We start from the raw sequence: 18133 nt of genomic DNA on the forward strand, positions 1-18133 counted from the left end.
TTAATTTGTATCATTTTTCAGTTATTATTTTGGTGGCAGTATTAGAAAAGTAGAGCAAAGTCCAGGTTATGTTTAAATATTTTTATTAACTTGCATTACATTTTTTTTATGTCGTTGTCAAGGGGAAAAAGGATTTTTTAATTATTATTTTAAACGTGTAATACACCTTTATCTGGGGGTGTTCCCTTTCACACCGCCAGTCAGTATGTGGCTGATCGTTCACTTTTTTTTGCATGAAAGATGGATGGTCATCGGTTTGAAACCTCCACAGATGTTGGAAATTCGAAGGAAAATACGTCTGACAGCACAGGTGTCGATAGAAGGACGCAATCGTAAGACAAGAAACGATCTTTCGTGACGTTTTATTGTTGTTGTCCAAAATTTTCGACCGAGGACCGCATGATATACTGATGATATATAAATCAAATATAAATGATATAATATAAATATAATACTGATAATGTCATATTTATTTTGTAAAAAGAATTTTACAAATGTTGGCCGAACTTTGGACACCCATGTTTTATCATTATCATTGTGCTGCTTTGATTATTCGTGTCTACCATAACAATGTGCTTTTAGTGTGTGTTTTTTTACTATTACATTTGATATCTGACTTCATTTTATTTCAGTTTGTTTATTCCAAGGGGAACCTTATCTAACCGTTAATTAGGTTATGGGCGAACCATAACCTAATGTTCGTATTACGTTATGTGTTAGCTGGGTGGCTGCTGTTTAATACTTGTAGTTTCGATACACGTGAAGTGAATCATGTTTTTCAAGTCTTGAGGGTTTCCCGGAAACACAACGGTTTTTTTATATGATAAATTGTCACAAACAAACATAAAAACTATGTAGTGTTGCTAATCTATTTTAAATTATTTTGTATTATGATTTTTTAAATGACGGCGGCAGCTTCCTTAGTTTTGCGATTTCAGACAAGTGCGTAGCACAAAACTGAGCGAGCTTTCACCTGACGTCACATCCGGTTTATGTCGACCGCGCCTCAAAGAGATGAGACGCTAATAAGCGTATGCGTCACTAGAAGTGACGTAAAATTGAACAAAAATGTGGAAATTATTCAAATATGTATCGCGGAAAACTATATTAATAAAATAGTCCATCCTAACGGGAAAAAGTTCAGGTCACTCGACGAGACGAGAGGGAAGCCGAGTATGGACACGCTCCAGTTTGCAGTGAGCAACAACAAGCAACATTTATACTAAAATTAAAGTTAATACATTGTTGGAACTCGACAATGCTAATGAAAATGTGAAATGCAGAAAGAATTGCCTCATACCACTAAACTATACACTTGTCATTTCCTCATACTGCTTCATGTAAGGCTGCGTTCCAATAGCACTTGGACATGGCCTCGTTGACTTCCCTTAGGCACTTGATATGAGGTCAATGCGACGTCATGCGGAGGTCACATGCATAGCCGAGGGAAAGTAGATGTGGGAGGAGTGGCAGTGACTCTAGCAGTGATAACTGAACGCACCTTCCCTTGTTCACTTTCGTGGTTCGACCACTAGTTGTAGGTGTAGCGCTATACTGCCTCATAAAGATAAGAAATACCTGCCGATTATAATTTAATAAATCATATTTGTATATGTTTTTTCCAACAACGATATTAACAAAGATATCTATGTATTTATTATTATTCATTATGTTCATTATGTTATTATTCATTATGTCTGTGTAGGCTCTCAGTCGTACAGGAGTTGTCCATCGAGGAAAAGGCTTCTTGAGACGTCATCTGTACTTCTGTGTAGAAGGTGTCGGACGTTTCGCTCCTCATCCGAAGAGCTTCGTCAGCAAACTAATAAGTGCTGGTAGCTTAGGCCTTAAATACAGTAAGAGTGGGCGGAATTGGTGTGCCAACACCCTCCTCCTATTGGTTCGTTACACTAAGCCTGGGCGGAGCAGTGGTATAATCCTATCCTGTTATTCACACCTACAATAAAAGGGAAGTGTCGCTCCCTGAATTGGGTATGAACGACTCTGATACTGGCTTGTTAGCATCTATTGTTCTGGCTCGGCCCTGCCTTCACCTCATTTGCAAGACTAAGAGCTGTGGGTTTTGGTCTCAGTAACCTGCTGAACACAGGGTCCAAATTGAACCTCAAACCACCATTCCGATTCAATGATGGGTTCTGTTGTTTGACAAAAATAGCTTCCTTTACTCCTCTTTCAAACCATCTGAAAGACAAAAATAGCTTCCTTTACTCCTCTTTCAAACCATCTGAAAGACAAAAATAGCTTCCTTTACTCCTCTTTCAAACCATCTGAAAGAGGAGTAAAGGAAGCTATTTTTGTCAAACAACAGAACCCATCATTGAATCGGAATGGTGGTTTGAGGTTCAATTTGGACCCTGTGTTCAGCAGGTTACTGAGACCAAAACCCACAGCTCTTAGTCTTGCAAATGAGGTGAAGGCAGGGCCGAGCCAGAACAATAGATGCTAACAAGCCAGTATCAGAGTCGTTCATACCCAATTCAGGGAGCGACACTTCCCTTTTATCGTAGGTGTGAATAACAGGATAGGATTATACCACTGCTCCGCCCAGGCTTAGTGTAACGAACCAATAGGAGGAGGGTGTTGGCACACCAATTCCGCCCACTCTTACTGTATTTAAGGCCTAAGCTACCAGCACTTATTAGTTTGCTGACGAAGCTCTTCGGATGAGGAGCGAAACGTCCGACACCTTCTACACAGAAGTACAGATGACGTCTCAAGAAGCCTTTTCCTCGATATTATTCATTATGTCATTCGCATTAGGGGCTGAAGGTGGCCTAGCGGTTAGCATGTTGGCCACATAGTCAGGAGATCTGGAAGATGTGGGTTCAAATATTGGAACATCTTCGTGTGGAGTCTGCATGTTCTCCCTGTGCGTCTGTGGGTTCTCTCCGGGTACTTCAGATTCTAAAATTTTGCATGCTAGGTTAATCTGAGACTTCAAATTGCCCAGAGGTGCCAATGGTTCGTTTGTCTTCAGTCATGGAAAAAATGATTAGACCACCCTTGTTTCTTCAGTTTCTTGTTCATTTTAAAGCCTGATACAACTAAATGTCCCTTCCTTGGGACAAATATAACAATGACAACAAAAATTATTCATGTAAGAACTTAAGTGATTTTGGTTATTATCAAGAAAACCATGGAAGTTGCTAGATAGCAGCGCTTAAATTAAACTCTTATGAGCTATGTTTGTTATCATTCTTCTATTAGTCCAAACAAAGGTACATTTAGTTGTACCAGGCATTAAAATGGATCAATAAACTGAAGAAACAAGGGTGGTCTAATCATTTTTTCCATGACTGTATATGTGCCCTGCGATTGGCTGGCGAACAGTCCAGAGTGTACCCCTTCTCTCGCCCAAAAGACAGATGGGATAGGCTCCAGTATACGGGCAACCCTAGTCAAGACATGCGGTACAGAAAATGGATGGATGGGTGTATGGCTGTAGTTGTGTTGTTTCTTTTTTTTAATTATTAAAAAGTTATAGAATTCTTGTGCAGTTTCAAATACTGTATTTTGGTGGATCTCAGTTTAGGCGGAGTGACCATGATCCCCCCAAATGAGTCTCGCCGAAACCAGGCCAGGATGAGTAAGTTTGGCTCTTTTTCTGCTTTTTACCCATCTATCCTTTTTCCCCATATGTTTTTTTTCATTACTGTAGTGGCTCAGAAGGAAGAGGAGGAGCTTCAGAAATGGAAGGAGTCTCAGAGGCTCACACACGTGTGCACCACTCCAGAGAGACTTGGTAAAAGTGTTACTATAAAGTGTTGACCTTTTTTTCTATACAACGGTCCTTTCATTGTCACTTCATTTTTGTTTGTTGTTTAACGTGTCAAGGCGGTGATGCAACATTGGCTCAAGTCAGGGAGAGACAATACAAGGACTTGCGTTGCTCCAAAGTGCAGAAGAAGGTACAGTACCTCAACCAGGGGTGCTCACACTTTTTTTAGCCAGCGAGCCACTTTTAAAATGACTAAGTCCCAAAGATCTACTTCCTACTATAAATATAGAAAATATATATTTACTGTCTTTATAAATATGAGTATTGATGTACATTGTACATGTACATCGGAGTGCACGCACTTTTTCAGCATGCAAGTTATAAGTCGACATGATCTACAATATCTCTTAGTATAAAACATATAACATACGTATATATACAAAATCTAACCAGTAAACCTTTCAACTACTATGCTAAATACTCATGAATCATATTTCACATTCACAGTTTCAAAGTTTGCAGGTAATCAAAGTACAGTAGTTTATATCATTCACAAATAATTTAACATTCAATTCAATATGGCAATAAAGATAATGACATATAGTTCCTCAATAGTTGTGTACATGAGTAAGTAATGTCATTCAAAGTAGCTACAGAGCGTTCATTAGACACACACTTCATGTTTTACGTCCAGTTAGCAATTGCTATCAAACGTTCCTGATATACAAGAAATTAAAATGATTATGCAAAAGAGAATGCAGCCGAAGTCAAGGCAACATATTAAAACGCTTTCAGCAACGGGCACATTTTCCAATTCATCATTAAATAATAGTTTAAGAAATGGAAGGGTAGAAAAACATGCATTTCTACAGTGGAGTTCCTCACGCGAAAAGCCCTCAAACAATTCACTTTCTGTCTACTTAATAGCCACTACAAGTGAACGGATAACGTTTGTTATAGATATAGGCATCGTACCGCTCAGTTGGTTATATTTATAATCGAAAGATGAAAGTTGTATCTCTGTGTATAGTTTGAGACATCTGTTCACCGTTGCCGCAGGGGAGCAAGAGCGAATCAGGAGGGGTGCTTAATGTCGGCTGACTGATATCGTATGACAACAAAGTGACGTTTATGCAATCGATACGCCATAGTCAACAAGGAAACAACCATCATTTATTAATTCATTACATTTTTGGAAAACCGTAATAGAGAGCGGGAGCGATAATCAAACCGCAATATTACGAGGGAGGACTGTATTTGAAAGAAAAAAGTTGTTAAAGAAATTTTGATGCTACATAGCGGCCTCTGCTGGCTGAATCTGCAAATTCATGCTGGAAAAAGCAGGTACAGTATGCTTTCTTTACATGATAATGTACTGCATAATCCACTCAGTAATTCATTTGTATAAATATGTGTATATACTTGTGCATGTACAAATATGTATTTTGTTTTTAAATCACTAAGCATGTATTATTAACCCGTGGCTTTTTTCCAGCTGAAACAAGAAATTTTAGCCCAGAAGAAGAGACAAGAGGAGGATGATGAGTTTCAGCGGAAGAAAGATGAACAAAGAAAGAAGGTAATTTAAAAAAATCATAAATAATCACGCTGAGAAACAGCTTTTTTTGCCCAGTACTCTTTATAACAAGAGAAATACTAAGTACTTTGTCTGAGTTCATGCTGAAGGAGCAGCACCATGTGTAGCCCCTAGATGGTGGTAAAGACAAGCATCAAGGCTTACTGAAGGCACACTTCCACTGTAAAACTACATACAGTTTGTGTTCTTGTAAACACACAAAAGTCACATTTATTGCTGTGTTGTTTTTGCAGGCCGAGCGTCATGAAGAGAGGAAGCAGGTGGTGGAGCGGAGCAGGCAGGAGCGGCTACGGCAGGATAACATCAGGTGGGTCGTTTTCAGTGACGTGCGGTGCGGTTCATGGCTGGTGAGGCACTCCTTTGGCGTTTATGTTAATACAGGTTGCTCATTAATACAACAAAAAAGAGGGGAATAATTCACTTTGGTTAAAAAAATGTTATCAGATACAGTGGAACCTTGGTTAGCGTCATTAATTAGTTCCAGAAGGTCCGACTCTTAACGGAAACAAATACATTGTTTCAGTAAGAAATAACGTAAATCCGATTAATCTGTTCCAGAAAGGCAAAAATGTTGACACAAAATACGTTTTTATACTTTTACAATTCTAGTTTTACATACAGTAAACAATTACAAATGCATGTAAATACATATAAATGATGAATGAAAGGAATAAATTAACATATGAGGTTGCTTTTACCTTCATTGAACATGTGATTCTTGATGTGACTGTTCCCAAAGACGCGATGTGGCAGCGAGACACCGCGCGGGCACCACCTTCCTGTTTTGCCATGAGTTATTTCTTGAATTCAACAGTGTCTCACACCGTTTTGTGCTAAAAATACATTAAGAACACAGGGTATTCTCACGTAGCGTATTAATAACACGATAAGACGCGCTCCGTATTGTATGCCAACCGGAAAATGTACGTAAACTGGGGCAAAATTTTGCCGTACATTTTCGAAGTTAACTGACAGTAACAGAAGTTCCACTGTACTTCTTCCACCCATTTATTTCATTTATTTTTTTATAAACTGAAAAGCATTTGTGTTCTTACCTTTCATTTGTACATGCAGCCTTTCCTTCTCCAGGAAAGTCAAATTCATTCATTCAGAAGAGCATAAGAATATATTAAATGTATTTGATTTTTATTTTTTTATTTTTTTATTTTTTTATTTTTTTTTTTGGATGGGCCGCATGGTGGTCTAGTGGTTAGCACGTTGGCCAATAAAGGAACAGCCTGGAGATCGGGAAGACCTGGGTTCGATTCTCCCTTGGGCATTTCTGTGTGGAGTTTGCATGTTCTCCTCGTGTGCGCGTGGGTTTTCTCCGTGCACTCCGCTTCCTCCCACATTCCCAAAAACATGCATGTTAGGTTAATTGGCGACTCTAAATTGTCCATAGGTATGAATGTGAGTGTGAATGGTTGTTTGTCTATATGTGCCTTGCGATTGGCTGGCGACCAGTCCAGGGTGTCGCCCGAAGTCAGCTGGGATAGGCTCCAGCATGCCCCCGCGACCCTAATGAGGATGAAGCGGTATAGAAAATGGATGAATGGATGGATTTTTTTGATCGCTAGTAATAGCAGAAAGAAAAAGAAAAAAAACTAAATGCTGTGGAAAGACATCAGTGACAAGCACCTTCCAGCTCACGCACGTCACCACCCCTTCAGGATGCATCGGTACTGCAAGTGCCTCACTTATGGCATTTTGATGTATTTTATTGTGTGATTAGCAAGAACAATGATGTCACACTTACATGAAAGACATTACACATGATGTAGAAAGTCATTGTGTAGAATACATGTTTCTGCATCATTATATTATTGGCGACATGCTGACTTACACATATTATACATATGATTTATTATTGTTCTTATTTTATTACTTGTTTATTAAAATAAAACACATTGCAAACGTTAAAAAGAAATAACATAACTAAAACAATATGTTGACAGAGTGACCTCGATCTTCCTGGACAAACTAGACTGTCGCCGCAGAGGAGGAAGTGAGGAAGAACCCAAGAGGGAAGAAGACAGTATAGTTTCCACCTCTGATGACTGTTGTCGTCTGCTGTCCAGCTCACGTGGACAAGAACACGGGCAGGTGGCGACCACAGGTGAGCTAGCTAAAGCTGCTGGATGCTGACCACTCATGATACGTTAAATGCATCTACTGCCATCTTGTGGAGCTAATTTTGTTTTAAACTACATTGGGGGTTACCTACAGCCACAGATGTTAATGCTAATGTTATTTAACTGATGGGAAAAAAAACAAAAGACATAAAAAATGAACAGCGGTTAACTGCTTTTTACATAAAATGTTACTTAAATGTTCTATAAATGAACCAATAGCGCCTTTTCTGGTCGCAGCCAAGTAGTGCACGCTGTTTTTAAACATTCTTTCAAACACGATCAATCAAGTCCAGAGTGACACTAGTGAGGATAAGCGCCATAGAAGATGGATTGATGGATTTTATGATGGTTGCAGTTTGACCCTGGAACAGATTAATTATATTTAAATGATTTCCTATAGGAAAAGTTGTGTTGAAATCTGATGCTTAGTATCTTCAATGAAAATTCCACCAGCATTCTTAATTCCAGAGCCAGACCGGGTCCAGGACCAGGAAAAGGATCAAGACCTGGATCAGGACCAGGACCTGAACTGGGCTTTGATGAAACTTGTGGTGAACTTTCCAGAAGTGAGCCAAGTCTTCCTGGAGGACATCCTCACTCAATGTAACGGTGACTACCAGCAGGCGCACACTTTACTCATGCACACGCTCGCTTGATTGGCGTATTCCAAGAGGACGGGGCCAAGTTGCAATGATGGAAGGTCCATTCAAAGTACACACAGAGGGTTTTTTTCATGCTCTTGATCCTTTGGATGTTTGGTGTCTCCTACTATCTGTCTGCATGCACGAGTGAGTCATTTTTGTAACACGTTTTGGATTCGAATGGACGTATTTTTTTGTCGCGGGTCAGCGCCGGCCCGTGACTCAACATCTTCAGCTCATATTTGTGGCTCTTGATTGAATCAGTGTGTGCAGCTGCAAGGAAGACCGTTCCACCCAGATAGATGATTTTTTTATAAAGGTTTTATGACCGTAATATTATAATGTAAAGACACCACTGGGAGAGGACTGACTATCATATTTGAATGAAATGAATGTCCCATTAATTTATTACAACATGTTGACATCTTCCAGGCTTTTATTAACGGAAACACCATGTCATTGTTGTGTTTTCTGGGTCTCTCTTCACAAATCCCAAATAATGTCATTAAATTGGCCAGATGCTTCAAATTAAACCCTGCTCTTTGTGTCTTAATGAATTGAAGATCAACACACCCAGACTAAGAAATCAAAGCAATAGTTGAAAATGAAGACAGATAGCATGAATAACTTCCATTGTGGGGGATTTTCCAGTTCAGGTTGCGAGGGTTTGCAGTTCACCCAAACTTTCCTGGAAGAATGTGCCTCAAAAGTCAAACTTCGGCAAACTGTACATCTTGCGAGATTCACACGTAGAACAATCTGTAAAGATGTAAAGACTGTGAATCATTGCCACATTGGAGAGGGCCTGGCTGCTCAGTCAAGACCAGTTGAAAAATAGAATTAGCATTTTGCACATTTGGATCTTAATTAGGTTTTAAGTAGAGCTACAATATGCAAAAACAAGAAGGGGGAGTGAGACAAAAAGCATTTAGAAAAAGTAATTGATTGAAAACAACAATTAAACTGAAATAGGCTGTTTATCAGCTGATCAGCGAGCATTGTGAACTGCAGCGTTGTCCTGTTGAAAAACCCAGCTGGTACCACACAGACGAGGGCCCTCAGTCATGAGGGATGCCCGCTGCAACATCTGCACGTAAGCAACCACCGTTTGACGACCCTGCACCACCTGAAGCTCCAGTGTTCCACTGAATGAAAAAGCACCCCAGACCATGATGGACCGCCCTCCACTGTGCCAGGTAGAAAACATCTCAGGTGGGATCTCCATGTCATGCCAGTAACGTTGGAAGCCATCTGGACCGTCAAGGTTACGTTTTTTCTCATCAGAGAATAAAACTTGTTTCCACCTTTCAATGTCCCATGTTTGATGCTCCCTGGCAAAGTCTAAACGGGCAGTTTTGTGGTGTTAAAGGAGACGAGGTCTTTAAATTTTTTTTTTGTTTTTTAAACCCTTTTCCCGCAGATGCTGTCTGATGGTTATTGCGCTGCAGTCGGCACCAGTGAGGGCCTTAATTTGGGTGGAAGACCGCCCTGTGTCTTGATGGACAGCCAATGGGATCCTCCGGATCAGCGCAGGTGTGATTTTTTTGGGTCTACCAATTGACTTTTTTGTTCCATAATGCTCAGGATCTTTCAAAAAATGTAGAATGACTGATTTACTGCATCCAGCATCTGCAGCAATGGCACGCTGCGAGAGGTCTTGCTTATGCAGCTCGACAATCCGACCACGTTCAAAAAGAGAAAGCGTCTTAGCTTTAGCCATCAGGAGGGCATGACAGTGTGGATGCCTGACATTTTGAGCAGATTTGGGCTTTTATAGCCTGTGGTCTTAAACTTTTGATTAGCTGATAAACAGCCAGTTGAGTTGAATTATTGTTTTCAATCAATTACTTTTTCAAAATGCTTTTTGTCTCACTCCCCCTTTTTGTTTTTGCATATTGTAGCTCGACTTAAAACCTCATTAAGATCCAAATGTGCAAAATGCTAATTCTACCAATTTTTCAACTGGTCTTAAGATTTTGACCAGGAGTGTATTACGACTTTATTCTCGAAATCTCCGATTTTTTTTGTCAATGTGGCTGTGTTATCGTAAACTCTTGACGTTTTTAAAACATTTGTGTTCAACATTGGACATTGCATTTTATTATATAAACAACATTATCAATGACTATGATTTTTGTTTTATTTTATTTTTATTTTATAGCCGTTAACTGAAGCTTTTAAACTTGTGTAGAAGTTAAGACTGCTAATATGTGACCTAAAACTTGGCCTGTCCAGTTAATGCACGATTACGCTAGGATGCTGACAGTTTGCGTCTGGGATGGATGAATTCACTTTACATGGTTTCCTATGGGGGGAAAAGGGTTGTTGAAATGAGGAATAACATGGAAATCAACGATGGTTCCCAATGTATTATTCAGTCACACACATGAATGCTTTGAAGGTTATTATCGATGCAGATGACGTGTCGTTGTGCTCCTCAGTCGTCTGTGTTGTTTTGAAAGAAACCGACTTGAGGGGGAAAATGTTGTTTTTGTTGGCGTGTGTGTTTGTGCAGCGCTACAAGATGAGGTGACCTTATTCCGACGGGGGGACCCACCCTGTGGGAATCCCCCCTGACTCCAACACACTGCACTGATGCTGGTGTGTTTGTGTTGTTGTTCATGTTGATGTTGTGTCGTCGACCTGATCAAAGTTGTGGCTCTTTACCCGTTTCCCTTCATTTTCCCACCTGAAGCAAACCCCTCTAGTTCTCCTCTCTCAACACGAGGCTAATAATTCACATTTGCTGTTTATGACTAGAGACGTGTTCTAAAGCCAAAGTAGGTTGTGTGTTACTCACCACATCATCCTCCGCTGTTTGTTTGGACAGCAGCTACAAGCTTTGTAGAAAGGTCACCGTCACACAACTACTTTGACAACTTTAGTGGATAAATACCATAACTATTTTAGGAAAAGTAGAGACAGCAGCTTTGGAGGAGGGGGTTGTTATGTTATGATTTGTAATAATAAACATACACTGTGCCAAAGTAGTAAGCATCCACCAGACAACCTGACCTTTCAACTTAAAATGTCAAACATCTAGAGGTGTTTATCCCTAAAATGCATTGTGTTCTTGCTTTGCACATTTGGAAAAAGCACAAGAACTCTTTCAAGATTGCTTAAAAAATTGCAGCTGCGTCGTGTTCTGTCAGCAGACAGTCACAGCAAGAATACATAAAATACAACGTTTTTTTAAGTCAATCAAATCAAACTAAATTAGAAATCGAATGAAATATTTCAAATTAAAGCAAATGTTTTTTGTACAGTATGTGCCCCACTTGACTAAAACCTGATAGTGTAGTGCAGTAATCCCCAACCCCCGTACCGGGCCGCACAGAAAGAAAAAATAATTTCCATGATGTTTTATTTTGAAAAGTGGCCGGATTCTCTCTGTTACATCCGTCTCACTTGACGCATGTCCATTGTGCGTGTGCTAACTTTATCTCATGCTGCACAGATAGACTGCTACTGTATTTTTACCATTTTTCTTTCACCTCATATTTGGTGTCAAATGCTGATACTATGTTTGAATGCATAAAGGTAAGTTTGGATGACTTATTGAGTGCACATTTGTCTCAAGTGAATTCATGCTAGCACACTCCCACACACGTCAAACAGCGGTGTAATAATCTCTCTGGAAAAACTCTAGAGATAAGATCAATTAGATCGACCCCCCACCGGTCCGCGGGAGATTTGTGGGAACACAAGCCGGTCCGTGGGTCAAAAAAGGTTGGGGACCACTGGTGTAGTGTACAAATACAACACATACACAAACAAAAAAATACACAACAAGCCAACAGTTTCATCGAATTGAATTTATCCATCCATCCATTTTCTATACTACCTGTGCTCACTAGGGTCATGGGTATGCTGGAGCCTATTTCAGCGGTTTTCGGGCGAGAGGCGGGGTACACCCTAGGCTTGTCGCCAGCCAATCACATGGCACATAAAGAAAAACAACCATTCACCCTCACACCGATGAACAATTGAAAGTCTCCAGTTAACCTAGGATTCATATATTTAGAATGTGGGAAAAATCCGGAGCACCGGGAGAGAACCCACACATGCAAACTCCACACACAGATGTTCCAAAGGAGATACAAACCCAGGATCTCCTGACCTTGAGGCCAACACTAGCCACTAGGCCGCCCCTAATTGAATTGAATTTCATTTCATTTTTATTTATTTGTTTATTCTCTCATATCTGAGCCTACATGTGGATCCTCACCAAAACGTAAAGAGGATTTGGAGGGATTTTTTGTACAATTGTGCAACAAAAGGACAAACACGATGAAAGGCAAAGCGGTCACCCTTGCGCTAGGTGGATGTAATAAATCCTATAAGGCTGCATGGAGTCAACAGTCATGTTTATGAACTGTAGCCGAGGTCATGGAGGTTGCAGTCACCAACAAGGCCATATTTAAATCGTATGTACATTTTACAGCTGATGTATGGTTCTCAATCAATTTTCTGTGACACCCCATAAAAGTCCACGCAGGAAGGACGAGTACAAAACACTTCATCAGAGTCCTTTTGCCTCTTGGATGCACCCGCTCGCTCTCGCTTTTTTTCTTGCTCGCTGTCTTGCCCACGTCTGTCACCGCGCCGCAATGAAAGCCACAAGCACGTCAGCCAAGAAAAACACCGGCGTGTCAAGTTGACTTTTTCATGCGTGCGTCCTAATGAAGTGTGTGTTTATACTGGCAGCCCATCTGCAGCTTCAGAGTTAAATGGACACATGATGCCCTCCGTGACCTCCGTTAAATGACTTAAGACATCTCAAACGATTGATTCCCCACCTCTCAAAATAGTCCAGACCAATGCACCGTAGTGGCGGTTTGCTCTGTTTGCTTGTTGGGTTGGGGTGTTAATCTGCAATGCGGTGGCTTCTATATGTTTTTCTAAGTTGAGGTTTTGGGATTTGGGAGACGACCAAAGCAAGGGGGGGAGGGGCTGCTTGTGGTTCCGGGGGAGTTGACTGGTTTTCTTATGGCGTCTTCATATGGAGGTCCTCTGCATTATTGCATGCTTCTTTTACATTTACTATATATGATTATACTTCGAGCATATTTTAGAAACATTCCATTGGTTATTATTTACAGGTTCGGAGATATGACATAACAGGCCGAATTTGGCCTTTCGCGACCTGTGTCTTATGTAGACAATAAACCAGGAATTGAATTGAATTGAATATCATTTTATTTGATCAAATAGCACTGTGCTAAACTTTAAATGAAAACTGCACTTATTTTGGGAATTTTGCCCATCATCCACAATCCTTATGTGAGAAATGAACACACGTCTTTTTCTTTTCTGTGTGTTCTAACGATATAAAACCAGATGAAAACAGACAGCTCGAGCTGTCTCTTTTACTGCACGTAATGGGATCCACCTGTGCCGCCTATAAAGACCGCCATTAAAAGACCTCCAAAAACCTCCAACAACGTTTTATGGTTTTATATGCATTTTGTGACCATGTAGTAACAAGCACATTCATGATAACATGTAATACTTGTAATACTGTAATACTATTTTGTGTATTTTCTTCATTGACTCCCTTTCTCGGCGCATCGATTTCACATAGCAGCATAGAAAGGACCACCTACACCTAGCGTTAACTTAACAAACTCTAAAATAAAAACACAACAGCACTGGCGGTATCTCGAATATGTAGTCTTACCTTTTGGTAGCGGTCTGAGGCGTTGTGAACGAGGTGCTGGCGCGCTGCAGGCGAGTCTGGTCGCTAGCCGGCTAGTAATTAGCCAGTGTGGTATGGCTAACTGCCAATTAGCCGGTAAGCTAGTTCGATCGGCATAACGATGTTAATAATAATAACAATATTGCTGTAGTTTGGTTAATATGCACATCACATTATATGTAAATGGAGCGTTGGTGGCGCTTTTTGGAGACTTTTTCAGATGACTTTAGAGACACAATAAGTTTGTCCCATATGTGCAGTAATGAGCGGTCTGTTTTTTTTATCTGTTTTATGTCGTTAGAACACAGAAAAGAGAAAGACATATGTGTTTATGTCTCACATAAGGATTGTGGATGATGGGCAAAATTTAAAAAAAAAGTGCAGTTTTCCTTTAAAAATAGCAAAAACTCCATCCACTTTTCCCGTCACTGGAAATAATACAAATAGAAACGGTCTGTTCCAGGGTCAAACTGTGGCCATCATAAAACCTTAATTAACTGTACAGGCAATGTTTTCAGTAAAATGTTAACATTGATATGCAAGCATAAAAAACTACTTATACATTGTAAGCGTTAAGGCGGGGTGTCCAAACTTTTTCCACTGAGGGACGCATACTGAAAAGTCAAAGGATGCGGAGGCCACTTTGATATTTGTATATACAGTGGTATGAAAACGTGTTTGCCCCCATTGTGATTTCTTTTTTTGTTTTGCACATTTGTCACTTTAAATGTTTCAGATCATCAAACAAATTTAAATATTAGTCAATGACAACACAACTGAACACAAAATGCAGTTTTGAAATGGAAGGTTATTATTCAGGGAAAACAAATATCCATACCTATATGGCCCTGTGTGAAAAACTGATTGCATCCCTGTTAAAACATAACTGAGATTAAAACATGGAACAGTGGTGAACCTTCCCAGGAGTGGCCGGCCAACCAAAATTACCCCAAGAGCGCAGCGACAACTCATCCAAGAGGTCACAAAAGACCCCACAACAACATCCAAAGAGCCATGGCCCGGGATTGGAAGATGCTAGTTGATATTGGCAAGCAACTAATCTTTCCCCCAGAGATTGCAACCACCAGCCTCAGGCCAGACTTGGTGCTAGGGTCCCCTTCACTAAAGGTGGTCTACATCATGGGCGGATTCCACCGAAGAGGCCTACGAACGAAAGAAACTGCGCTACACAGATCTGGCAGCAGATGCACAACAACGAGGATGGAAGGCCAAGGTCTATCCAGCTGAAGTACGATGAAGAGTTTTTGTGGCTTCTTCTACCAGCAGGCTTATGAAAGACCTTGGCATTCATGGACAGGCTCTGCGACAGACAAGAAGATCAGTCTCTGAAGCGGCCGAAAGAAGCAGCCAGTGGATATGGATACAGCGCAAGGACACTTGCTGGGCTCAAAGCAGAGGGGGGCACACACCTGGGACGCCAGGTGTTGCCGATGAGCTATCTGGAGGTGTCCTAGTGGGCCTATCATTGAAACACCAATGAAGGAGGGTACCCTTCATATCGTATTGTACGACATTTTGCGGTATTCAAGTTTTGAGGTTCCGCTGTAAAATTTAGCTAGCTGGACGTCCTACATTTGCCCTGCCACTTCTTGCAAGGCAGAATTTTCTGTCGTGCAATTCTTCAGCGTTTACTGGGGCAGTTTACAACTGAGTGTGAAGTGTCTGAGATGAGGATCAGCACCTCCAAATCTGAGGCCATGGTTCTCAGCTGGAATTGGGTGGAGTGAGCTGTTGGCCCAGGTGGAGGACGTCAAGTATCTCGGGACCTTGTTCAGGAATAAAGGAAGACTGGAGCGTGAGGTCGACAGGCAAATTGAAGCAGCGTCTCTGTACCGGACTGTCATTGCAGAGGTGTGGACTTGAGTCACGTGACTTGGACTCGAGTCAGACTCAAGTCACAATTTTGATGACTTTGGACTCGACTTTACAATATAATCAAAGACTTGCAACTCAAATTGGACTTTAACATCAATGACTCGGGACTTCATTTGGACTTTAGTCTGGTCGCTTGAGCTTTTCAGCAAATGTACAGTAGTGAGTAAAATGTGTCTTCATTCAAAGTGTTCAAGGTTGTTACCATTTCCAGCAAGACGACAAATTTTCCCACAGAATCTGCCGCATTGAATTGCATCTATTAACGTCGAATCAGTTTTAAGAGCAAACGATGGTGTGGCTTACATTTCTGTGAGCGTCAGACTGCTGGAGAGTGGTAGAAAGTTATTAAAGCACACACACAAAGTTATTTAGGTAAAATGAATATATCTGGACATCTTCAGAAGTTCATTTGTTGAGGAGGCCCAAGGGAAGACACACTGGAGCTTTCCAACCGAGATTGCTCCTCTGCCATAAATGTTATGTTACCGGGAGGCGCTAATTGGCATACCTGTGTGCCAATTATCAGCCTACCTTCTGAAGCTGCATTGTGGACTGCACTCGTTGCCAGATTGTTACCTGCTCTTCACCTGTTACCTGCTACCTGCTACCTGCTACCTGCTCCTCCCAGCATTATAGTTTCTTTGGGCTTAGTTACTCTCTGGTCGCTTTTTGTCCTCTATTTTTGTAAACACCAGAGTGTTCCCTGCCAGGCTTTCTCCTGCAATGGTGAGTGCTGTTAATAGCCTGTGTTCCTGCTTGGTTCTCAGCAGCATTTTCTGTATTTTTCTCTGCTACCTGTTTGCAGCTCCCTTAGCTTTTCTAGTTTTTCGAGTTTTTCCCTGCTAGTTATTCGTGCTAGACAGCGTTCTTAGTTAGTATTTTTGTTTGTTAATACATTTTTGTTACAGGGACTGTCTTGTTTCTGCAGTTGGGATCCAGTACTCATGGCTGCGGCCATGTGCTTAAATCAAATGCTTTATTTCCTAGTATTGATTCAATTGATTGATTGACAGTACCTTTTTAAACAAAGTTAAATCGATATATGCCGTCCAGAATGGAAACTTGCTAAACACACATCGAATTTGTTGGATCGTAGGAATATAAATCGATGTAGTGAATGAATTGTTACACCGCTATAATTCATATGTTTTTGAAAACCGGGACAGAGTGAAGTCGCAAAATTTGCAACGCAAAGCTGCAAGGTAAGACTAATTTAGCCACACCGCCGTCTGCTGTACCTGATCAAGCACTACCACTCTGGCTCCCGAAAGACAAAGCTCAACATTACATCATTTTAAGCCCACCATTACTCCAAGTTAAAAAAACAATAAAAGCTCCATGCCCTGAAAGGAGAGAACTTTAAACCTAAATCAGAATGCTTTTGACACTCTAATCCTCTGTGGGAAAACATTTTGCCCACTTTTGGACTAGAGCGCAAAAGTCTTCAAGCGAGATTTATAACAGCTGGATAGCGTTTCACAGCCGCTGATGATTTGTGACATGGAGGAAAGGTCTTCATTGAGGAGCATGGAAGACTTAACGACCGAACCCATAAACACGGGTCAATCCCTCAAACAAACTCTTTGACTTAATAACGCTGTCTTTTCCTTTTCGGACCTTGGCCCTGACTGACCGGAGCTCGACCCAAAGTTGTGGTCGCTCTCGGCTGATGGCTCTCAACCCTCGGCCTCACTTTGGCTTGGCGCGTCATCAAGTCAGGACAATTTTCCAGGACTGAATGCTTAGTCAGTATACTGCAGCAGGCTACATTCGTTTGTGCACAAGCCAACTCACCATGATTACCCTCTTCCAACTAAGAACAGGTCTTCCCAAAACAGGACGCATGGGCCATTTTGATATTTTATTATTTTTAAACAGGCTAAATCCTCAAGTACCAGTCCACTGTGTTTTTGTTACTAAAAAGTGCCCTCTTACCTCGACTTTGGCACACATGGTTGACTGCTATTGTCAACATCAAATTGATGCAAGGAGCATTTCTATGAAAAATCTATCCATTTATGTTGACATGTTTTCCCATTTTTCCTGGGAAACTACCATACTTTTCCATTTTTCTTGCCTCCCTTTTGTTTACCGTGTTTTTGCATCAGTCAAAAATTGAGTCATAAAGAGGAAAAACACACATATAAGTCGCACCGGACTATAAATTGCATTTCATTTAGAAATTTAATCTGGAAAGGCAAGTTATTTAACTCTACAATAGCACACACAACAGGTTAAATAGGTGTCCGGTATGTTATCATAACACATTAACTGGCCTTATTAATACAACTGATAGCCCATCGTCCGCCCCTAAGGAGTCCTGGGAGCAGGCGCTAGGAACCACATTACCTGATGATTGCTGGCAACTACTATTGTGGTTGGTTGCAAAGTGGTGCAGAAAACTCATTACAGTACACCAATTTGAAATTT

General features: G+C 40.9%; 1 protein-coding gene across 4 annotated transcripts in view; it reads left to right on the forward strand.

The window, feature by feature from the left end:
• The first annotated feature begins 199 nt into the window (after positions 1 to 199).
• Positions 200 to 18133, forward strand: part of epsti1 (epithelial stromal interaction 1) — a 43304-nt gene continuing 25370 nt past the window's right edge. The window contains exons 1-9 of one of the 4 annotated variants that reach the window (XM_054787519.1): positions 200 to 332; positions 3549 to 3607; positions 3680 to 3763; positions 3856 to 3929; positions 5235 to 5318; positions 5570 to 5643; positions 7292 to 7452; positions 7922 to 8077; positions 9530 to 13055. In XM_054787519.1, coding sequence (XP_054643494.1) covers positions 241 to 332; positions 3549 to 3607; positions 3680 to 3763; positions 3856 to 3929; positions 5235 to 5318; positions 5570 to 5643; positions 7292 to 7452; positions 7922 to 8077; positions 9530 to 9540 — 795 coding nt within the window. In that variant the 5' untranslated portion in view covers positions 200 to 240 and the 3' untranslated portion in view covers positions 9541 to 13055. Of the gene's footprint in view, positions 333 to 3548; positions 3608 to 3679; positions 3764 to 3855; positions 3930 to 5234; positions 5319 to 5569; positions 5644 to 7291; positions 7453 to 7921; positions 8979 to 9529; positions 13056 to 18133 lie in introns of those variants that run through there. The other 3 variants (XM_054787517.1, XM_054787516.1, XM_054787518.1) reach the window with 3 other exon arrangements.

Source organism: Dunckerocampus dactyliophorus, chromosome 9, assembly GCF_027744805.1.
Source record: "Dunckerocampus dactyliophorus isolate RoL2022-P2 chromosome 9, RoL_Ddac_1.1, whole genome shotgun sequence".
NCBI lineage: Eukaryota > Metazoa > Chordata > Actinopteri > Syngnathiformes > Syngnathidae > Dunckerocampus > Dunckerocampus dactyliophorus.